The sequence below is a fragment of the Callorhinus ursinus genome, unplaced genomic scaffold (genome assembly GCF_003265705.2).
Source record: "Callorhinus ursinus isolate GAN/ISIS: 27379988/994484 unplaced genomic scaffold, GSC_fseal_2.0 scaffold92, whole genome shotgun sequence".
Taxonomy (NCBI): domain Eukaryota; kingdom Metazoa; phylum Chordata; class Mammalia; order Carnivora; family Otariidae; genus Callorhinus; species Callorhinus ursinus.
This window is the reverse complement of record NW_027397154.1, coordinates 344,582-367,187: the sequence shown is the minus strand read 5'-3', so window position 1 is coordinate 367,187 and position 22,606 is coordinate 344,582. Positions and strand designations below refer to the sequence as shown.

At 61.6% G+C, this 22,606-nt stretch overlaps 1 protein-coding gene across 3 annotated transcripts; it reads left to right on the top strand.

The window, feature by feature from the left end:
* Positions 1–579: 579 nt before the first annotated feature.
* BCAN (brevican) lies at positions 580–17,054 on the top strand. Of its 3 annotated transcripts, none has more exons than XR_012376924.1 (14): positions 580–790; positions 4,590–4,699; positions 5,285–5,659; positions 5,957–6,131; positions 6,409–6,536; positions 7,074–7,367; positions 9,355–9,588; positions 10,086–10,733; positions 14,000–14,107; positions 14,651–14,809; positions 15,353–15,435; positions 15,737–15,881; positions 16,103–16,331; positions 16,619–17,054. XR_012376924.1 is itself a non-coding variant. In XM_025858865.2 (14 exons), exons 2-14 carry the CDS (start codon positions 4,609–4,611, stop codon positions 16,724–16,726), a joined length of 2,739 nt encoding a protein of 912 aa, XP_025714650.1. In that variant the 5' UTR covers positions 584–790; positions 4,590–4,608; the 3' UTR covers positions 16,727–17,054. The 3 variants fall into 3 exon arrangements, 2 of the variants coding, with proteins under 2 accessions (XP_025714650.1, XP_073744658.1); XM_025858865.2 differs by having other exon boundaries at positions 584–790; positions 16,141–16,331; XM_073888557.1 differs by lacking the exon at positions 580–790 and adding an exon at positions 3,967–3,985 and having other exon boundaries at positions 16,141–16,331.
* The last annotated feature ends 5,552 nt before the right edge of the window (positions 17,055–22,606 follow it).

Below are 22,606 nucleotides of genomic sequence, written 5' to 3'. Positions count from 1 at the left end.
CACACCACGTCAGGAGAGGCCCTGACTCGCTTTGCTTAACCCGAGAATCTGCAGTCTAACCTCCATCCCTCCAGCTGCAAAGTCAGCTCCTCCTCTGTGCAGGGAGTGGGAGCACCACCAGAGACAAAACCCAATCAGAGCTTCCGACAGGGAGGTGGCTATGGTCCTTTGCACCTCATCCTGCCTCCAAAAAAGAGCTTCCCTCCCCCGTTTTTCTGCTCCTCTCATCCTTCCCCTTACTGTCCAAGTCTGAGGCCCTCCTCGTCGCCCCCTGCCCAACGGGAAGTCCCTCTGGCTGTCTAACTTCCATCCGTCCAGCGGCAACATCATCCTCCAGCTCCGCGAGCGCTCCCTCCCCGCCCCTTCTGCCCTCCCCCCTACTCCAAGTCCCTGGCCTCTCCTCTCCAGAACGATGTCCTACTTCGCACGCCCTTGCTCTCGCTGCTGCCGCCGGGGACGGACGCAGAGGAGGCAGCGGGTCGCGTGACCTTCCCGGGCCCCCCGCGACTCCGGCCAGGGGGCGGGGGCGGCCCCGGGGAGGGGCGGGGCGGCCCCGGGGAGGGGCGGGGCGGGGGTAAGAAAGGGGGTTTTGTGCGGCGCCCGGCGGCCCGGCGCCCTCTTCCGAACGTTCTGCGGGCCCGGCCTCTCCCTGCGCCCGCGCAGTGCCCGCCGCAGTCGGGTGCAGCCGCAGGACCGAGAGTGGACCCGGAGGAGAGCCGGGAGGACAGCCCGGAGGAGGCGGCAAACTTGGCGGCGCAGCACCCTCGCCCCGGCCCCCGGCCGCCTGCAGGTAGGTGAGCGCGAGCGCAGCCGGGCCGCCCGGACCCGGGAGGGAGGGCGCGGCGGGCACCCGCCGGCAGCCCGCGGTCCCCGCGCCCGGACCCCGCAGCACTGGCCTCCCGCGGCGCCCCCGGCCGGCTGACCAGGCCAGTCCCCGAGCGCCTGCCGCCGCCTCCGGCCCTGCCGCCCGCACCCTTCCGGCGCTTGCGGCCCGACTGCGTCCCAGAGTCCGCGGGCTGATGGGAACGCCCCCCGGGTCCCCGCGGCCTCCCTGCTGCACCCTCCGGTGCCAGCCCCCAGCCCAGACTTCCGACTTTGTGCCGGGCGGGGGTGGGGGGAGCGGGAAGCAGCCCCTTCTGGGGGCCCCTCCCCGGAGCCCGCGGGGCAGCCACAGCCGGTGGTCCGATGGTCCCAACTCTGCCACTTACTTGCTGTGTGACCTTGGGCAAGTTAGTTGACCTCCCTGAACCTCGGGCTCCTCATCGGTGTGAACGTACACAGACAGTATTTCTCAAAGTTAAGGTTGTCCATGGGAAGCATTTTTTTTTTTTAAGATTTTGTTTATTTATTTGACAGAGAGAGATAGACAGCAAGAGAGGGAACACGAACAGGGGCGGAGGGAGAGGGAGAAGCAGGCTCCCCGCTGAGCAGGGAGCCCGATGCGGGACTCGATCCCAGGACCCTGGGATCATGACCTGAGCCGAAGGCAGCCGCTTAACGACTGAGCCACCCAGGCGCCCCATGGGAAGCATTTTTAAGAGGCCTGGCTCAGGTAGATGGTCAGTAACCATTAGCTGGAATTCCGGTTACCACTCCTGTTTTCCTTTCTAGCACTGCCGGTGGGCTGGGGACAACCCCGCCCCCCCCGCCCCGCCCCCAGCCAGGTCTTTTTATGTCCCGCTCCCAAACTGCTTTTGGAATAGCTGTGCGCACATGCTTCCAACAGGACCAAGAGATTTGCCGTCAGTTTTGTTAGCACCGTTAATATCTGCATGACTTCTATTCCAGATAAAAGCAGTAAGATCAAGGGACACTGTTACCCATGGCCCACCCACCCCTGCCCCACAGCATTACCAGCGCCTGATGCTAACTTGGCAGCATCCACCTCACAGATTCTGAACTAGGAGGAGCTGCAGTGGCTTGGCTGTGATGTTGCTAATTGTATTACTAGTTGTGCTTCCGATAAATAGGACTATTTATGCAATGTCTATAGCTAGTCCTGCAGGCCCTGCCAATGCCTGGCTGCTGTGGTGTAGGTTCGGGCTGCTGCTCACACAGCCGCCTTTAACGGGACAGTGAGAGCTTTCCTCCTGCTGCCTCTGCTGGGTACTGGAGCCTGGTTCCCACAGGGCAGACCTTGGACCGCCAGCCGGGGCTGGAGGGCGCATTCAGCATGGAGATGGTGGGTGTTGGGTGTGTGTACGCATGTGCACGCACACACACACTTACCACCTGGTCTTGATCTTAATCCTCTGTGGATTGGGCCTGCAAAGCCTGTGAGGGAGCTGGACGTCCTGGTCAGACAGGAATGATAATGTAACAAGAGGGAAGTTTCCTAAACAGCTTGGGAAACGCAAGGCAAGGGCAGAAATCCTGGAGCTGGAGCAAGAAAGAATGAGCTGGAGAGAGGGATGGTGTGGCATCAGCAGAAGGGACAGGAAGCCTGCTGATGCCGAGCTCTCTAAGTTAGAGGTGGGGAGGGGGTCCCGCTCTGGAGGACGGCAGAGGGGGTGGAGAAGGCCAAGGCCTTCTCCCCACCCCGACCCCAGGTCTGAGGCTAGTGCCGGTTGAGGCGATGCCATAGTTTTCTCAGGACGCCTAGCTACACCGGGATGGAGCCGAGGCCCAAGCTCGGTGGGATTGGCAGTGGGCTGGGGGACAGGGCAGAAGCCTCTGATCATGAGAACCATATAATCCAGGCACCCTCTTGGCCCCTCTGTTCAGTGACTCCCATTCCTGGAGGTGGGGGTGGGGCGACCCCCATATTACAGTGTGGCCAGGGCTTCATCAGCCTCAGACCTTCTCCCTTCATTCCCTCACCTTCAAAACAGAGGTGAAAGGAGGGTCCAGGGTGTGGGTCCCAGAGTGGCTCCAGATATATGGGTTTCTGGGCCACCTGTCAGAGAGCTGGGACCCAGGTCTGTGAGCAGCTCCAGCTCCAGCCCGAAGAGAGGGGAGGGAGGGCTCCAGAAAGGGGCCTGGCCCAAGACCTGGCCCAGCTCAAATGCAAGGCAAACAGTCTGTCCAGCGCCCGGCAGGCACTGGCTGCTCATGCCAAGTGGTCCCCCCCTCCTACCCCGGAAAGCAGTCCTCCCAAGGGCCCCCATGCCCAGAGCTGGTCTCCGCAGCCTCTGATCTGGCCCCATGGAGAGAGACCCTGGACGTCTGGCTCCTGTCACTCCTTCCCCAAGTCTGACCCTGAGGAGATGAAGCCCAGCTGGAGTGGGGGGAATGGAGGTGTCGTAGGTGGGAGGCATTCCAAGGAGGAACTGAGATCCCAGGGAGAATTTGGGAGAAGAGAGAAATTTCCCGGCAGCTCAGGCTCAGGAAGGGGCAGACATGCAGGAAGGCAGAGCCTGAGAGGGCAAAGTAGATGGAGGTTGAACAATGGGCCTGGAGTGGGAATGAACCTGATCGCTAGGAAGTCTTGCCTGTAGTCTAACTTGCATCCCTCCTGCAGCACCGTGGGCCTAGTCCATGGTAGACCTGGGTCTTCATGCTTTTCTACTAGCCCAACCCTTACAGCTGTTGTTAGACACCAGCTCTGCAGCCTTCCCTCCCTCAGGCGCATTGGCCGGGTACCTGACTTGGCTTTGCTGGGGACCAGGGTCAGCCCTGTCCCTCTCTGGGTCCCATTTCTCAATGTCATCCCCCCCATCCCTCCATTATGAAAGCATAACTGCCTTGAGATCTTCAGAGGACTATTCTGGGTTCTCAGAGTGTCTGATAACCAAGGGCAAGAGGGAAAAGGCCTCTGCCCTTTAGTCTCACCGTCCTTTAGCCCACCCCCCAGCCGAGGGCTGGGGTGGGGGAAGGGAGAGGCTGGATGGAGGCCAGACTGGCAGAGACAGGGGCTTTGTCCCAGCTGGTTTCTGAGCCAGGAGATCCGGTGGGAAAGCCCGTGCCAGGCAGAAAGGAAGGCTGGGAAGAAGGGAGAAGGCAGCCAAGGAGGGGGTGGAGGATGCTAGGAGTAAAGAGTTTCCTTGTACGTAACAGTGGGGTAGGGCTAGAGAGAAGTTGTGCATTGCCCAGGTTCAGCCTAGCAGGCCCTCCTAGAGGAGGCTAGGTGGCTATAGTACTCAGGGAGGAAGGGATGGGAAGGGAATATTGGAGGGGTACTGGGGGAGGGGGAGGCTCTGGGCTCAAGGAAGGAGTCTGGCATGGGAAGAGCACAGGGAATTGCTAAGTATGATACCACCCACCACTCATGCTTTAAGCATTTATTGAGCCCCTATGGTGCGCCTGGTGCTGTGCGTCTGTACAGGGGCTTTAGGATAGAAAGTGCCCGAAAGCCCGGAGCTTCATCACAACCCAGGAGGTCGTGTTCATGGTGCTCCTTCACAAGTCAGCAAAGACCCAAAGGGGTTAAGGAACTTGCCTTAAGTCACGCAGCAAGTTGACTAGAACCCAGGTCTTGATTCCTAGGAAGAATCCCCTGGTGGGGAGACAGGATCAGAAACAAGGGAGTTAACAGTGAGGTGGGGACAGTGGGCGGCTTCTTGGGTGACAGTATGTGTGAGTCCATATGGATGTGGTCGGGAGCCAGGGGAAGTCCGTCTTGAAGTCTAACCCCGTCTTTCCTCCTCAAGTCCCTCCACCAGCCTGAGCATGGCCCTACTGTTCCTGCTCCTGCTGGCAGCCCTGGCCCTGACCCAGGGCCCTGCGGCCTCAGCTGATGCCCTGGAGGGGGACAGCTCAGGTAAGCAACCCCACTCAGGGCCACTGTCTCTGTCTCCTGCATCGCCCCTGTGGAAGGGGGTGGCCTTGGAGGACCCAGGGAGAGAGAGGATTGGGGGCATGTGGGGAAAGGTCCGGTCTGGGACACTTGGAAATAAAGGGATGAGCTGTGGGCTCTGCGTAAGGCAGGGAAAACTTGGGGGAGGGCCGGGAAGGGACAGTAGGTGCAAGGCTGCTGATCTCTAGGGTATGGGACCAATGGATGGGGCTGGGAGGCAGAAAGGGGTAGAGTGGGGAGAAATCCTGAAGATGAGTCTGAGGGAAACAGAGGGGAAATTTTGAGGCCAGAGCTGGAGGACCCGGGGACCAGGTTAGACCTGGGGTGGGCCCCGGGGACCCTGGGGTGGTACTGGGCCACTCTTGGGAGGAACTGACTGGGAGACTTGGGGAAGGATCTGTAGAGGGTCTCGGGTGGGTCTGGGGTCCTAGAGGCGGGCAGGCGGGAGGGGTGGGCGGGAGGGATCCGGGGCAGGCTCAGAAACCGGGTGGGACCCTGCGGACCCACACACCAAGTCCCAGCCTGCCCCATCCACCCACCCACCCACAGAGGACCGGGCCTTCCGCGTGCGCATCGCGGGCGACGCGCCACTGCAGGGCGTGCTGGGTGGCGCTCTCACCATCCCGTGCCACGTTCACTACCTGCGCCCGCCGCCGAGCCGCCGGGCCGTGCTGGGCTCCCCGCGAGTCAAGTGGACCTTCCTGTCCGGGGGCCGTGAGGCCGAGGTGCTGGTGGCGCGGGGGCTGCGCGTCAAGGTGAGCGAGGCCTACCGGTTCCGGGTGGCGCTGCCCGCCTACCCGGCCTCACTCACCGACGTGTCCCTGGCGCTGAGCGAGCTGCGGCCCAACGACTCGGGCATCTACCGCTGCGAGGTGCAGCATGGCATAGACGACAGCAGCGACGCGGTGGAGGTCAAGGTCAAAGGTGAGGGGCAGGACAGAGGGAGGTTCCCGCAGGGAGGGAGCCCTCAGTCTGAGGGGGGAAGCAAGCACATGTGGAAGGCGCTCACTGAGCTGGAAAAGGAGTGAGCAGATACAGGCCTTGGTTGCCTCCTCTCTCTTCGGGTGGAGGAAGTCCTACTCACAGTCTAACTTAAGCCCCTCTCATGCTGTAGACTGAACGCAATTTGGACTTGACCCTTTGTGTGCAGGGGAGTGACAAGGAGGGTGAGGCGAGGCCGGTGTGGGGAGGTCCCGCCTCAGGGCTCCTCTCTGCCCCCAGGGGTCGTCTTTCTCTACCGGGAAGGCTCTGCCCGCTATGCTTTCTCTTTCGTGGGCGCCCAGGAGGCCTGTGCCCGCATCGGAGCCCGCATCGCCTCCCCGGAGCAGCTCTACGCCGCCTACCTCGGGGGCTATGAGCAGTGTGATGCTGGCTGGCTCTCCGACCAGACCGTGAGGTGGGTGGGGGGCTGAGGACCAGACCGTGAGCTGGGTCGGGGGCTGTGGACCAGGGGTTTCTAGTTGTGTCTGAGGTGGGCCCAGGTTCTGCAGGGGGCTTCCTGCTGCCTCAGGCTAGCCATCCGGGGCCCCCTGCCTCCAGGCAATGAGGTTGGCCTGCCCTGGGGGGTGTCCCTGCAGAACCAGGGAGACAGCTGGCTGCATTAAAAGGCAGTGTGGTTCAGGAGGGGCATCCCTGGAGGGCTCCCTGATGAAGGTGTCTGTACTCGCTCCCAGGTATCCCATACAGACCCCACGAGAGGCCTGTTATGGAGACATGGATGGCTTCCCTGGGGTCCGGAACTATGGCGTGGTGGACCCGGACGACCTCTATGACGTCTACTGCTATGCCGAAGACCTCAATGGTGATCAGGGGGGAGGGGTTCTCGGGGTTCTCTGCCCTCATCCAGTGCTCTCCAGAGGTCCTCCTGGGGCCTTGCTGGACCTGTCATCCCTCATGTGTTCAAGCGGGCATCCAGGGGGCATCCAAAGAAACAACCCGGGTCCCACTCTGCAGACACCGTCATGGAAGCAAGTTCATGGCCAAAGCCTGGGCAGGTGGTCGGTGACTGGCTTTGGGTCTCACCCTGCTGCTACCTGCCGCGCATCTCTCTACCTCTTAGCATCTCTGGGCCTCACTCCTTCTTTGCGGATGAGGATGTGGGGCCAGGCCCCTTGGAGTAGTAACATCTATCCCGAGGCTCTACTCCAGCTTAGACCTGAAATGGGGTAGTTGACGCCATGTCTCAGATGCGGAGACAGAGGCCCGGAGAAGCCAGCCTAGGGTCTCTGCGGGAGCCCAGGGTGGAAGGGGCTCCCAACTTCCGGTGAGGGTCTCTGCGGGAGCCCAGGGTGGAAGGGGCTCCCAACTTCCGGTGACCCAGCCTCATCTCCCCTCCCAGGAGAGCTGTTCCTGGGCGCCCCTCCAGACAAGCTGACGTTGGAGGAGGCACGGGCATACTGCCGGGAGCGGGGTGCAGAGATCGCCACCACGGGCCAGCTGTATGCAGCCTGGGATGGCGGCCTGGACCGCTGCAGCCCAGGCTGGCTGGCTGATGGCAGCGTGCGCTACCCCATCGTCAGGCCCAGCCAGCGCTGCGGGGGCGGCCTGCCGGGCGTCAAGACGCTCTTCCTCTTCCCCAACCAGACTGGCTTTCCCAACAAGCACAGTCGCTTCAACGTCTACTGCTTCCGAGGTGAGCGGCCTCCCTGCAGAGGCTGAGACAGGCCGGCCCTCTCTCTGTCAGGGACACAGATCTGAGCCGGGGCCCCACCGCGACTCGGACCTGTGTTTCTCGGGTCTTTGCCGCTTGCCTGAAGGAGCCCTGGGTGACGCTCGGCTTGGCACCTAGGGTCCTCGTTCTGCTTATGCCTTCTGGCTTGGGCTGTGTGGGCTCGGGGAGCACCTGCCTCTGCACCCCCTCACCTGCCTTCCCTTCAGCCATCCACGGCTTGCCTCTCCAGGGTCAAAGCCACCTCTTCCGAACTGGGCGGTTGGAGAGGTTTCCATTTCTGGTCAGCTCATTAGTAGAGCAGAGATGACGGACCTTCTCTGAATCCAATGAATGGTCTGCTCCAGTTAACATCGTGCCCTCAAGAGCCCTCACGGGGGCTTCCAGAACCTTCAGCTTGAGGGCGTCAGATCTTTAACCACCAAGTGTTGATGGACAGACACGATTCCCCCCACAGGGAGCAGGTCCTCAAGGACAGTTGGGTGTAGAGATGGCTTTCTGACCACATCTTATATTGGGGGCTGACGGGAAGTCCGTGCCTGGGAACCCCCAGAGGCACAAGGCCCAGATCAAGGGTGGCTGACGTCCTGGGGTGTCTGGGTCCTCACCGCACTTGTGAGCCCACAGTACTGGTACAGGGCTGGAGGCAGAAATGAAAGGAGAATCCCGTTACCTTTGGGGAGCTCCTGGTCTGAAGGGGAAAGACACTTCTGCCACGGGAGCCTCCAGTCCAAGGGAAGATAAGATGCCTTGCTCCCAGCATGAGGAAGGACTGAGAGAAAAGCATTACTTCTGCTGGGACAGATCTCCAAATATATTTAGCCCGGGGCAAGGGAGCGGTGGGGAAGTGAAGTCCATAGGAAGGCAGGTCCATCTGGGAAGGCCAACTGGAAGAGGGATGATGATGATGATCACAATTGCAATGAACATGTCTGTGCACTGCTCATGCTATGTGCCGAGCACTGTCCCAGGAAGACTTGGAAAGAGCAGCTGAACGGAGAGGAGGGGGAGGGAGAGGATGACCGGTTGGGAACAGGTGGAGGACAGAGGCGGGCAAGGGCATGGCTTTGCTCGCCTGGCAGGAGCAAGGCTCACTGGAGCAGGTGATGGGGGCAGGACGTGCTGTGCCGTCATGTCTGGCTGAGCACCCACAGCCCTCGGGGCTTTTCTTAGCCCAATGCCACCATCGCTTCATTGGTTTTCTGATCTTGGTTCTCTTCTCCAAAGACAAGGTAATCCTTTCTAAAGCTCCAGTTGTTTGAAGGGAGCAGCTCCCGGAAGGAGGGGGCAGCCCCTGTCTTTGCCCTCCTGCCCCAATGCTGAGACCCTCAGGTGGTGACTGCTGAATGTCCTTCCCGCACTCCGCCCTTCAGCTCTCCTGGGTGTTGGCCGCCTGTCCCCTTCCATTTCAAAAGTCGTGGGAGCGCTGGGAGCCCTCACACCTTGCTCCAAGAGCAGGGTCCCCAGGTGCTGAGACCACCTCTCCATCCTTCCGCCTCCATCTCCTTCCTCAAGGGACTGTCTCTCTCCTGAGCCTTTCCTGACCAGTCTATCTAAAGTAGTATTCCCCACCATTCTGTCTCCTGACTCTGCCTAATTGTTCTTTATATGATAACATTATAATATATGTTTTTTTGTTTGTTATCTGTAGCTAGGCTCTAAACTCCCTTAGGGCAGGAGACTTGCCGTCTGTTCTTCACTGTATCCTCAGTGCCCAGAAGAATGCTTGGCATGTCACAGGGTGGGCCCTTGGTTAATTCTTGAGGAACAAGTGATGAACTTCTGCAGTGCTCCCTGGGTCCCCTGGGTCCTCCACAGGAGGGATGAGTGAGAACTGAGAGAATCTCATGGTCTTTGAGTCTAGTGCAGAGACTGTGGGCCTGTCCACGGCTGTGGCTAGAGGGCAGAGCCACCTGGTTAACCTCCCACTGGCACTTCCCTCCTGACACAGACTCTCCCCAGCCGTCCGCCACGCCTGAGGCCTCCGACCCAGCAATGGACCCAGCCTCTGATGGGCTGGAGGCCATTGTCACGGTGACAGAGACCCTGGAGGAACTTCAGCTGCCTCAGGAAGCTGTGGAGAGTGAGTCCCGGGGAGCCATTTACTCCATCCCCATCGTGGAGGATGGCGCGGATGGAAGCTCCACTCCAGAAGACCCAGCAGAGGCCCCGAGGACCCTCCTCGGTAACTGGAGTCCCCTAGCAAGAGAAGGTGGGGGTGAGGGTGAAGCCCAGGGTGCTGCTGGGCTTACGGCTGGCACGACTTGTCCTGTTCTCTCTCAGCATCTTGTTGATGCGGGGCATCTCTCCAGTACTCTCCCAACCCTTGCCTTTCCAGCACATTCCACTCCCAACTCTCTGGGTCTTGGAAGGAGGGTGCTCCTCCTTTGTTCTCTCCTCCCCCTTAGCTACCCAAAATAGACTAGAGGATTTCAAGCCTGGGAGAAAGAGATACAATGACTGTGTTCTTTTCCTGGGCTAATGAGGGCTCACAGAGCCTTCTCCAGGTAGTCTCAGTATTGCTGCTCAAGCTGAAGGTCTTCTGGTGGGGAGCAAAGACAGCCTATCCCAGGGGCAGGCTTTCCCCTCGCCCCCAGGCCTCCCCTTCCCACCCCTCCCCTGCAGTCTTCCGGTCGGGGGCTGGTGCTGTCCCTGGTGCTGAACCATCTGTGCTTTGTCTAGAATTCGAAGCGCAATCCATTGTACCTCCCCTGGGGTCCTCAGAAGAGGAAGGCAAGGCTTTGGAGGAGGAAGAGAAATACACGGATGAAGAAGAGAAAGAAGAGGAGGAAGAGGTGGAGGCGGAAGATGAGGCCCTGTGGGCCTGGCCCAGCGAGCTCAGCAGCCCAGACCCAGAGACTCCTCTCCACACTGAGCTAGCCCTAGAGGAATCGCTCTCCCACGCATCCCCACCACCAGCGAGTGCAGTCCTACAGCCTGGTGCATCACCACCTCCCGATGGAGAGCCAGAGGCTCCCAGGCCTCCAAGGGTCCTTGGACCACCCACTGAGACTCTACCCACTCCCAGGAACGGGAAACTGGCATCCCCGCCACCTTCCACTCCGGTCGGGGAGAGAGAGGTGGGGGAGGAGGCTGGTGGTCCTGAGCTGTCCGGGGTCCCTCGAGGAGAGAATGAGGAGACAGGGAGCTCTGAGGATACCCTTGCCCTGCTTCCAGCCACACAGGCCCCTGAGGGTGCCAGGGAACTGGAGGCCCCCTCTGAAGAGAATTCTGGAAGAACTGTCCCAACAGGGACCTCAGTGCGGGTTCAGCCAGTGCTGCCCACTGACAGCGCCAGCCAAGGTGGAGTGGCCGTGGCCCCCTCATCAGGTAACTTTGCCCAAGGCTCGACCTTCCTCTTTCTCCTCCTTCCCTTTCTCCCCCTGAAGCTCTGGGTCACATGACCTATGGCCCTTTAACCCCCATTGTCCCAGCCTCTCCTCTCCTTTGCCTTCGTTCTCCTACACACCTCTACCTACGGGTGTCCAGTCTTGGATGCCGCACCTCTGACAGCCATCCCCGCTCTCTGACTTCTCACCTCATGACCCCCAACTCCATGGCCCCACCCTGTGAGTCCAGCCTCACCCCTGACCACCTGGGGCCCTTTCCTGCCCTTGACTCTCCACCTGTGACTCACTGGCCCCACAGATCGCCCCCCAGCCTCGTGCACCATAGGGGCCCTGGGTGCTTATCGTATTCTTCGGGGCCCAGGCCCCTCTCCTGCTACCCTCTCCCCCTCCTGTGTGCCATTCCCTTCAGCCACCCCATTGATATCAGGGAAGCCTGGGATTCCATCCCTGCCCTCAGCCTCTGGGGTCTAGGAGAGCCCTTATCCCCACAGAGCCTTAAGCGACTACTTCTGTGAAGTATTTTTTCGACTGTTTCATGGAAAACAAGCCTTGGAAATAAATCTCTATTAAACCACTTTATAACCAAAACTCTGGCACCCTCTGTCTCCATCCCCAGCTGTCTGCCCTTTTCATCCCTTGGATTTGTGTTGCGGGCAGCTCTCGGATGCTCCCCTTCGCACCCCATCTCTCCCTCTCCTCTCTCCCTTGCTCTCCGCGCCTCTCTGCCTCCTCCTCTTCATCCTCAGCGAGTGCCCTTTCCTGTCCTCCCTTCTAACACGCTCACTGGTCCCTCATCCTCCCCTCTCAGGCTCTCCTCTGCCTTCCTTCCTGACAGCCAAGGGCCCAAATCTGAATGTACAGAGGAGTCGCTGTCCATCAGTCCACGGGACTGCTGGGAGTTGTAGTCCCTCACTCCTGATGGGGAGAAACCTCCGCCAGCCTGAGAGAGAGTGTGTGTGCACTTGTATTCATTTCTGATCCATCTTGGCGGCTCCCTTCTAGAACTATACATACAGACTAGTGATGGAGAAAGTCCACCTTAGTGTAGAAGCCCATCCCTGGCACCCGGGTACCCCAGCCTCCCCCACCGCAACTCAGCAGGGGGACAGGATCTAACTTTCATCCCACTGCCCACAGCCACCCCCTCCTCCACTGGCCCCTGCACTAATGACCACCTCACCCCTCGGAAGAATGGCCTCACTCTCCTTGAACCCAAAGGATCTCAAAGTCCCTGATGCTGGAGAAGACACAAACCAGGAGGCGAGGATGGAGAGGAAATGTAGAGGGGAAGGAGTGCAGAGTTAGGTTCTGGGGTCTGAGAGAAGCCCCACTGACACAGGGAAGGTTGAGCTTCCCAGTGGAGACTCTGGAGAAGGCTGGAGTCCTCCCAGTCCCAGGACCGTCCTTCCTAGATGGTCCAGGGTGGGCTAGGGGCCCCTGCGTCACACCCAGCCTCGCCCATTTCAACCATTGGCTCCCTGCCCAGCTGGCCTTGGAGTTCAGTGCTGTGTGGGTTGGGAGGGGGTTTGGTGGGAAGAGAAGCAGCAGTGGAGTCTCTGCGGTATCTTAGTTACCCCACCGGGAGGCGGAGGGGTGTCCTCTGGCCTGCTATTGCAGCAGGAGGGAAGAGCTTTCTGGTCCTGTGTAGTAGGTGGCCCCCAAGAGGGGGAGGAAGGAAGAGCAGAACGTCTCCAGAAGAGTTCCTTCACGTCCACTCTGTCCGTCCTGGGTCAGGTTCTGCCCCCCACAGCCAGGGGAGGGACCTCATGGCCTGGGTGGGGAAGCAAGTTTAGAAGTCTCTGTCCCCCAGGAAAGTGTGAGGAATGGAAGGGGCTTCAGGACGCCTACCCTCTGTGGGGCCCAGTGCTTCATGGGTTAAGTAAAACAGCTCCCCTCCCCCTTTGCCCGGGGCACTACTGCTGGCAGCTGGGAAGAAACTATTGGCAGGCCAGAAGGGGAGGTGATGGGGGGGGCGGGGGCTGGAACAGCTGGTTCATTTCACCCCAAACAGCTAGGTCATCCCAGCAAAATTCTTGGGATCACCTCCAGCTTCTCCTCCCCCTTCCAGGCTGAGGGAAGCACAGTGGGCCTTGCCCTTGGCTGCTAGGGGTACGGCCCAGTCTGGAGAGTCCTGCTCAGGGCTGATTTCCCCTCCCAGGCTGAGAGCCCAGCCTTGCACTGTCAGTCTGTGGGGCCATCTTCCCCTTCCTGGACCAGAAGGAGTGAAATCTGCCCATCTAGCCCTCAGGCCTGGTCAAAGGGCAGCCACCTCCCATCCCAGGATCCAAAGGAGGAGAGTCCAGAGGAGAAGCCAGGTGACACAGCCAGACAACAGATGGCAGGCCTTCAGGGTCCTGGGTCAGTCTAAGAAGACTGCCTGGAGGAGAGAGTGCCAGAGAAGGGAGAGAGATGGATCGGAGGTGTTTCTAGCCTGGGGAACGTGCAGAAAGCCCGAAGTGGCGGGGAGTCTGGGGAGATAAGAAGGTCAGGCAAGAGGCTGCACGGTGCTGAGAGAGTGTGAGGTAGGAATGTGGGAGCCCACAGCTTCATTCCTGGGGGGTGGGGGGGCGATTAGGGCATTAGAGTCAGGGAAATAACGTTGGTTCTTCACTGTGATAGTGCTTCCCATTTGTGCTTCTGGGGTTGACTCTACCCGCTCCTGTAGACAGCAGAAGGAATAGCTAGCCTGCCCCCATCCCCCCGAATGTCAGGTCCCAGAAGCTGTAAGGGACCAGCTTCAGCTCTCTGTCGCTACGGTGGCTGTCCTCTCCTCCGGTTTCACCCAGCCCACCTAAACTGTACAGAACTGTCAGGGACCTGGCCCCAAGACAAGCGGGTGGGGGACTAGCCTCCAGGCCCAGAGAGGTAAAGTGACCTGCGCAATGTCACTCAGCAGATCCAGGAGCCAGATGAGAGTCCCGCTCTCATGACCCACAGCCCAGGGTCTTTCCCTTTCGTGGGGTTGGGTCCTGGCCACTTTCCCCCAGCCCGTTACCCTGGGTCCACACTGGTGGCCACGGCAATGGCCAGCACAGGGCTGAGTCGATGCTGAAGCGGGGGTGCTGAGGGGGGTCAGCATGGGAGAGGAACCCAGAATTTAGGGCTGGGCTGACTTTTAAGGTGCCGTGAGAGCTCCCAAGACAAGGAGGTCGGGGCTGTGGGCTCTCTGAACCCTCTTCTGGGGGGGGGCTCAGGCTGCGGAGCTGTGCCCCCTGCTCCCCCACCTCACTTCTCTCCCCCCCTCAGGTGACTGTGTCCCCAGCCCCTGCCACAATGGTGGGACGTGCTTGGAGGAGGAGGAGGGGATCCGCTGCCTGTGTTTGCCTGGCTATGGGGGGGACCTGTGTGATGTTGGTGAGTGTGTTGAGGGGCGGTGGGGGGGGTAAGGGCTGCGGCCTGGACCATGCCACAGTGTGCTAGCTCTGCACCCCAGTGGGAGGGCACCGGTTTGGGCCTTCTCATTAATGAATCCCCATTTTAGGCAAATCACATAACCTCTCTGAGCCCTAGCCTCGATTTCCTCATCTGTTAAGTGGACCACACATACCTTTCTCAAGTGGTCCCCCAGCGAGGGGTGCATAGCGTGCACCTGCCTCTGGCCGGACTTGCCAGTTCTCTCCTGGGAAGAGAGGAGAGCACAGCCCTTCTCTAGGATGGAGGATTGCGGAGACCCAGGCCGGGACTCCCGCCCTCGGCCTCGTTGCTCCCTGGCGCTCAGAGGACGAAACCATCAAGGCCCCGTGCACCGGGGCCTCTCGGGGCTCCTCCTCACCCCCATTCCCTGGGGCCCTTGCCCCCCCCCCCGCCTCCTGTCCCTTGGCCCCGCCCCCTGAGGCTGCGGCGGCAGGAGGGGCCCGTTGCCCCTCCCGCCTCAGTGAGCCACCCCTCTGTGCCCAGGCCTCCGCTTCTGCAGCCCCGGCTGGGACGTCTTCCAGGGGGCCTGCTACAAGCACTTCTCTACGCGGAGCAGTTGGGAGGAGGCAGAGACCCAGTGCCGGATGCACGGCGCGCACCTGGCCAGCATCAGCACGCCCGAGGAGCAGGACTTCATCAACAGTGGGCTGGGGGCGGGGCTGGAGGGGACCCCCGTCACCTGCTCTCTCTTACTCACTCATTAACCGATCATTAATCACGAGTGAGTGTGTGAATTAATTACCTCCCTTGTCCATTAATCCGGGTACGCAGGACTTGGTTTACTTCGTTCATTCCTTCCGGTTTCCGTTCTCCCTCCCTCCCTCGCACCGCACGCGTGGGTAGTGGGGCTTCAGCAGGACCGGGCTGAGGCCGGCGCAGGAGGTACACCTGCACCCGCCCGACGCCCCCTGCGGGCCCTCCCCGCCTCCCTGGCTCTGCCACCTGCCATCGGCTTCCCCGACTCTTTCTCCAGTTTTCCTCTTCCGGCCCTGCTGATATTTTTCTTCACCCCCACCCCTTCCGCCCGGCCCGGGCCGTGCCTTCTGTGCGTCCGCGGGCCGAGGTTGGACGGACCCATAGGAAAACCGGGAAGCGCGGGCTGGGTCTGACGGGAACGCGGAGCGGCGCCACCTGCTGGCAGCGGGGCTCACTGCACACCTGCGGCCGCCCGCGCTTCCTCCCCAGGTCGATACCGCGAGTACCAGTGGATCGGGCTCAACGACCGGACCATCGAAGGCGATTTCCTGTGGTCAGATGGCGTCCCCCTGGTGAGAGGCTCCGGCTGCCCTTTAGCTGGCTAGGTCGCTTCTTCCAAGCCCCTCTGCCCTCCACCCCCAGTGACCTCATCCCTTGCTCTCCTTTTCCTGGCCCCTTCTCTGTCCCTCTTCTCTCTGGGCCGGCCTCCCTTCCTTGCGTTCCTCTCTCCTCCCATCATCCCTTCCCCCAAAGCCCGCGACCTGTCCTTTCACCTTCTGGGCCCCCTGTTTTCTAGTGCCCCTCCCACCCTCCTTCTCGGGCCCTCTAGGTCCATCTCTCCCCCTCCCCCCCCCCCCCACCGCGTCCCCCCAGCTCTATGAGAACTGGAATCCTGGGCAGCCTGACAGCTACTTCCTGTCCGGAGAGAACTGCGTGGTCATGGTGTGGCATGATCAGGGACAATGGAGTGATGTACCCTGCAACTACCACCTGTCCTACACCTGCAAGATGGGGCTGGGTGAGGCCTGGCAAGGGGGAGGAGGGGAGCCGAGACGACCTGCGACTGGTGTGTGTGTAGGAGGAGGGGGCAAAGCTACAGAGGAGTCAGAAATGTGTCTCAGGCCACGGGCAAGGGGGAGATAACAAATGAGGTGGGTCCACTAGGAACCTCTGCTCTTTTTTGCATCACATTGTGGCCCTCCCCCCCCACATCCCGATTCTGGGAACTGTCACCCACAGAGCCAGGCTCCCAGTTCTTGACCGTGTCCCCCCTGCAGTGTCCTGTGGGCCTCCACCAGAGCTGCCCCTGGCTCAAGTGTTTGGCCGCCCACGGCTGCGCTATGAAGTAGACACGGTGCTTCGTTACCGGTGCCGGGAGGGCCTGACCCAGCGCAACCTGCCACTGATCCGCTGCCAGGAGAACGGTCGCTGGGAGCCCCCCCAGATCTCCTGTGTGCCCCGCAGGCCTGTGAGTGCTGGGAGGATGCCAGTGGGGGACTAGCCAACAGTGGCCCTGGGCTCTAGTCCCAGTTCCGCCAGCCACTGACTGTGGGACCTTGCAGCCGTCGCTGCAGGCTTCTGAGGCAACGGGGGGTGGGGTGGATGCTCTGGGGTCCCTTTCAGTGCCGAAGTCTGAGAGTATTGGCCACACTCTGGCCTGGGCAAGTGTTTTGATGAGATCATAACCCCAGAGGGCAGGCTCTGAGACACAGGGAGGAGCCCAGCATAGAGGGTGAGTGTGCGTGTCTTTCCCAGGCTCGAGCTCTGCACCCACTGAAGGCCCCAGAAGGACATCAAGGGAGGTTCCTGGGACGCTGGAAGGCACTGCTGACCCCTCCTCCCAGTCCTGCTCCGGGTCCCTAGAGAGCAAGGCCTTCAACACTGCCCTCTCCCCCCCACCTTCTTCCCACTGCAGGAAGTGACCACAGGAGAGGGGTGGAGCTGGAGTCCATGGCTTTGTGGGAAGTACCTGGGCAGCTCCCCCTCACCCCTACCCTGGGCATCAGGTTCCCCCCACTCCAGGGCCTCAAGGAAGACCCTGAGTGCCTCAACTGCCCCCTCCTTGCCATCCTGTCTCGTCTGTTCCCCTGGGAGGCACGTGGTCCACCCACTCTCAGATTTCCCGGGGCACGGGTTTGCAGGATGGGGTACCTGTATAACCAGCAGGAAATAAAGCTGTGTTTGAGGCTTCTGAGTGCGAGAGAGAAAGAGAGGAGAGTGGGCCTGGGCTGGGGCTCCCAGGATACTGATTAGATTCTGAAGGTCAGAGAATCCCCAGGGTGTCAGTGCAGAGAACAGTGCTGGCACGGAAGAGTGGCCCAGTACCGAATCACGGAGTGAAGGCGCTCAGAGGCCTGGGGGACAGGATCAGGGCGTTTGGAAGGAGCCGGAGTGACAGAGTGCCCAGTCAAGCAGACCTGGACAGTCTGGGGACGGAGAGGGACAGAGGGCCCACAGAGGAAGGCGGGGAGGCCAGTGCCTTGGTGGCCCAGTTCGGAGGTTCCCAAAGTGGGGGGTTTCTCTCAAGGGTGAGGGTGAAGTGAATGCAGGTCCGGGGGCCACACTGCAGGAGGGCTTACTTCCAGCAGAGGAAGCAGAGACGGGAGAATGGGGCAGCACCACAAGGGCCGGGGAGGCGTCCCCAGCCCGGCTTGTGCGCTGGGCTCCGGGAAGGACCTGGTAGTTCTCCCGGCTGTGACCGGCAGAGGGCGCTGCGGACGCAGGCAAGGCAGTCTGAGAGTGCCGTGTGCGCGTGCGTGAGTGGGGCCGGGCGGGAGGAGCCGCAGGAGTCAGGGAGGCCGCCAGGGGGCGCCGCGACCTCTCGTTCGGAGCAGCCAGGGTGGGGAAGGGGGTAGCGGGCTGGCGGGCGGAGGGTGACTTCCGGTCAGGCTGCGCCGGCCCCGGGGGCTGTGAGTCAGCGGAGGTTGGGATGGTGAGGTCACTCTCAGAACTGGGGAGAGGAGGACGGGCCGTGAGTGCGTGTGTACCTCACCGCGGCGCACGGCACTGTGCCTTCGCGGGGGGGGGGGACCCCTGCCGCCGCGGAGCCGGGCCCCCGGGATACAGTCACACGCATGCACACACCGCCACGCGCACACGCGTCTGCTGGCGCCTGCCCTTCATCACTCACCCACAGGGCAGTTCTGATTCCTTTTCCTGGAAGTCGGGAAAACCTGCGCACCTCAGAGACGGGAGACAGACCAGAGGAGCAAGAGGGCCGGGAGCCGTGGGGAGAGACCCAGACACAGCGAGGCGAGGCCGGACGGGTGCCGCGCTGCCCGGCTCCTGGGCCTTCTCCACCCTGCACGGAGACGCCAAGCCGGCTTGTCTCTGGGATGCCAGCGTGACTTCCAGGCCCACACACCCCGCACTCCTCTCCTCACCAGGGCTCACCTGCCCCACCCTTGGCCCTCCCCACACAACCCACCCACCATGGCGAGGGAATGGGGCTGTTTCTTCAGGAGCTACAGGGAGGAAAATGATCCTGGGGCCAGAGTAGACCCCACTTCGTTCTGTACTACCCTGCGATTGCCTCGTCAGTGCATTGTTAGGGATGTCAGGCGTTTAGCTGGAATTGAGTGGGTCAAGACCAAGGTGGCCCCTTGAAGGTAGCGCCTGAAGAGAAGGCTGAGGAAGGGGCAGTGCCTGTCCCTGGGCTCCTAAGGGGGGCTGTCTGAGAAACAGATCCTCACAGAGATGGAGTTGAGACGGCAGGGGGATCCCCCGGAGGGCTCCTGGCGGGCAGCTGGAGGGGCTTTGGTTTCCCGGTCCGTCACCAACACTTCCTCACTGAATCGCCCCCACAGCTGTAGGCAGGGGTCCACCGTCTGATGTGTGGTTGAGGAGAGTTCCAGAGGTTGACACAGGGCTGGAACTGGAGTCCTCCCCCCTCCCCAACACCTGCTAGCTGCTGTAGCAAGTCTGCCGGAAATGGAAGCCTTCTCCTGGCTTTGTTGGGCTTCCTGGAGGAGGGGGAGCTGCTGCAGGGATGATTCAGCACTGTGAACGGAATCCAGCCCTGACCCAAGCGCACGCGCGTGCGGGCGCGTGCGTGTGCGTGTGTGTACGCACGTGGGGGGCCAGGGGAGATGGCTGGGGAGGGGGATCAGCACCTCATGCTCATGGGGGGCCCACCCTGCACCTCTGGGAACTGCCGAGCCCCCTATGTGTGGTTACCTTCTTTTTCCCACATGTCTAACGTGGGGACCCCTTAGGGCTTCCTGTTCTCTTGGGAGGAGGTCAGAGTGAATGGATATAAGTGGAGAAGGAGGCCTGGCCTTAGGGGCTCTGCCATCGCAGAGGGGCCTGAGGGCTCGGTGAGATGGGCTGTCCAGATGCCCTCCCACTGCCATGGTCCCTGGCATTCCCCCAGACTGCTCTGACCCCTAGCCCACCTCCCCCTTCCTCCCCCGTCCCCACCTCCCCACCTCCCCACCCCCAACTCCCACACACTGCCCTGACCTCACTGGGGCCTTTGTCCCAGCCTCAGCCGCATCTGTAGGACTGTCTCCTGCGCAGGGAGAGAAAGGGCCCCATTGTCCTGGCTGCCCAAAGACTTAACAAAAATGCTCAGCCGGTCAGACCCCCGGGGGTGGGAGGGCTCACCCTGCGGACTGCGGTCCGATCCCTGCTTGAAGTGAGGACCCGGGTGCCCTGGCTCCCATCTGCCTCCCCCAGACCACACGGTCCTTCCTGAGATCTCACTTCCACTCTGCCTGCTGCAAAGCAGCCGCCTTCCTCCTGGGAAGGAAGAACTGAAAGACTCAGCAGCAGAGCACAAGGAAGGGGGGGGGAGGGGGAGGACAGACAGGGAAAAGAGGGGGAAAGAAGAAGAATGTGAGGAAGCTCGCCCACCGGAGGACTCTGGCCTCTAAGTAATCGTCTGAGTGGGTGGGTCTGCAGCCTGTGTGTTTATTCCCTGACGGTTTTCCTTTAGTCTTTGGCTAGCGTGTTAGCTCAGGGAGGGCTGTTGACCACTTGGGACTGGGGCATTTAAGGGGAGCAGTCCACAGCCCCCTGGCCTGTGTTCTGTGGACCCCCAAGAGGTGTCTAGGGACTCTTAGGAGCGTTGGCAGGGGACATCTCTCTGTGCCTCAGTTTCCCCATCAAGGTGAGCTGAAGTTCTCTGTGACATGTGAGGTGAACAGAAGAGGAAGGAGCCCAGGAGAGACCAAGGGATTTGGGAGTTGGCAAGGAACCAGGGAGAGGGAGCAAAGCAGGTAGCAGATGTGGAGAGGCAAAACCGGGGGAGACAGGGAGAGAGTGGGCTTGTGAGTGGTGAGCAAGGCTGAGCAAGGGCCCGGGAGGGGCCAGAGCCGGTGAGGCATCTCCCCCGCCCCGAAGCCTCCAGCCACCCTTCCTGGGACCCTGGGGCCCTGGCTGGTCAGCAGCTGAGCCCACAGCTGCTGAGAGCTCTTCCTCGACGGTGGCCCCTGGCATCTGCCTCGGTTTATTTCTGGAGCCGCAGCTGAGTCATGGGGGTGGGCAGGGTGAATGGCACTGGAGGAGGGGAGCTTGTGGCTCCTGGCCAAGACTGGAGGGGCCTCTGGGGTCTGGGCCCCCTCCCGTTGTCAGGTTACAGGAGGGCCGTCCACCCTGGGAACCCAGGAAGGATGGGGCCGGGGGAAGGCGCGGGAAAGCAGGAGCCAGGCCCACTGCTCCTGGAATTTGGAGAAGAGACGAGTGTGATCTGAATGTGGGGGTGCTCGGTTGGAAAGGGGCCCCCCCGCGGGGACAGAAGCAGAGACCTGGATGTGAGACAGGAAGCAGCTCCTGGTTTCCCTCTGCTTCCTGCCGCAGACTTGGGGGGTGGGGGCCTCGCCTTAGGCCATTCTGTCCCTCCTCCTTCATTCAGTCCCTTTTCCTGGTTCAGTCCCTTGAGACTCTTCTGTCTTTCTAAGGTGGGCCCGTGGACTTAGGAACAGGTGCCTGGGTCCTTTCTTTACCCACTCGCGCTGCTGCATTCACAAGAAGCATCTCTTTCCCCAGCTCCCAGGGAGACCCATCCCGCTGTGGGACCCGTCCCCCACCCCAGCAGAGCCTCCGCTGCAGGGTGGGAGCGGGGCCCAGGGGGACCCGGGGGCCCGTCCCCAAGCCCAGAGTCTTCTTGGGTTTCCTGGGCTCGGGTGGGCTTGGTCTCCGTCCCCTCGCCTTGCTGTGGGCAGCCCAGAGGGCACATTCCAGCTGAAATTAAACCACATTCCTTCTTCCCTGCCTGCCGAGGATGCCCCTGCAGACACAGCAGCTGGGACACCAAAGGGTCAAGCGGCAGCAGCTGGTCCCCCAGGAGGGGCCGGTGGGGGGGGCTGCGCAGGGAGCTTGAGGGGCCAGGGCCTTTGGAAGCAATGGATGAACTCAAGTGTTTGATCTGAAGAGGCCCCATCGAGAGGGGCAGCCTGCAGCGGGAGGTGTAAGGTTAGACCCCAGGGAGCCACAGCCTCATGGAGCCTCCGGCCGCGGGGCTCTGAGGGGAAAAGCAGAGCCCCAGCGCTGCCTTCTCAGAGGACCCTGGACGACACCCTCCCCACCCCTGCACTGGGCGCGCACAGCCGGGCAGGAAGCCTGACAGCCCTTTAAAAGGCCCCACTCAGAGCTCCCTTGGCCCGAGCCCAAAGCCCAGGCCTTTGATTCCCTCGGAGACCCGGCGGGTGGCCCCGCGGTGGCAGCAGCAGGGACAGCATCAGCCTGGCTGAACGGAGAGCTCAGCCCCTGACCTCACCCTCTGGCGCCTCAGACTGCACGGCCTTATAAGGAAGTGCCCCAAACAAACCGAGGAAGCCACCTCCGGCCCCCCACCCCACCCCCACCCCGTCCCGAGGCTATATTTACCCGGCAGAGGCCCCAGAATAACCTCCCGCTTGTCCTCGAGTTGGGGGTGGTGCTGGAGGGGTGGGTGCTGCCTGCTCGCTCCCTTCTCTGGGGACTCCACCCTCCAAAATGCTTCCTGTTGTCTGACCTCATCACAGTTCCTTCCTTCATTCCCTACCTGTTTGCTGAGCACCCCTGGGCCCCCAGAGACCCGGGGCTGGACAAAGTCCTTGCTCTCCTGGAACTTTCTGAGAGGATGGGGTCCGCTGAGCTGCGGGCCCCGGGGCCCTCCCACTCCCTGGCCTGTCCCGCGGCTCCTGCCCAAGGGTGGCCTCTCTGTGGGTAGGTCCCCGGGAGCTCTGTCCTGGGCTCTCTCTGGGTGACCCCCAGGCCACCCGCCCTGCTGCTCTTGTCTCCACCCTGGCCGTCTCTCCTGAACTCCGAGGTAGCTCCTCCGGGTTCTCCAGCTCAGAAGACGGGACTCCCCTCTTCCAGCTGCCACACCGCCTCTGTCCCCCACAGCGGGCCCCCAAGAGCTGAGACCCTGCTCCGCTTGCTTCTGTCCTCTTGCCCACTGCCGCTCGCACCCCTGCTCAGACCACTGCAGTAGCCTCCCCGAAGCCCATCCTGGCCCAGCCACCAGAGGTTATACTGAAATTGCAAACCTGGTCATGCCGCCCGCCCGCCCGTGCCTTCAAGCCCACCATAGGCTCCTCACTCCCCCCGGAAGACCTGCACACCTCCCAGCCGCCTGGCAAGGCCTCAGCCCAGAGACTCAGACTCTCCTTAGTCTCCCCGTGAACCTTCTTCCCCCTCCCCCTCCCCTCTGGCCACACAGGCCTTCCCTCTGCTGCCCAACCCCCTGGGCTCTCTGGTCTTGCCCCAGGATTTTGCACATGCTGTTCCCTCCGGCTAGGATCCTTTCCCTCCTTCTCC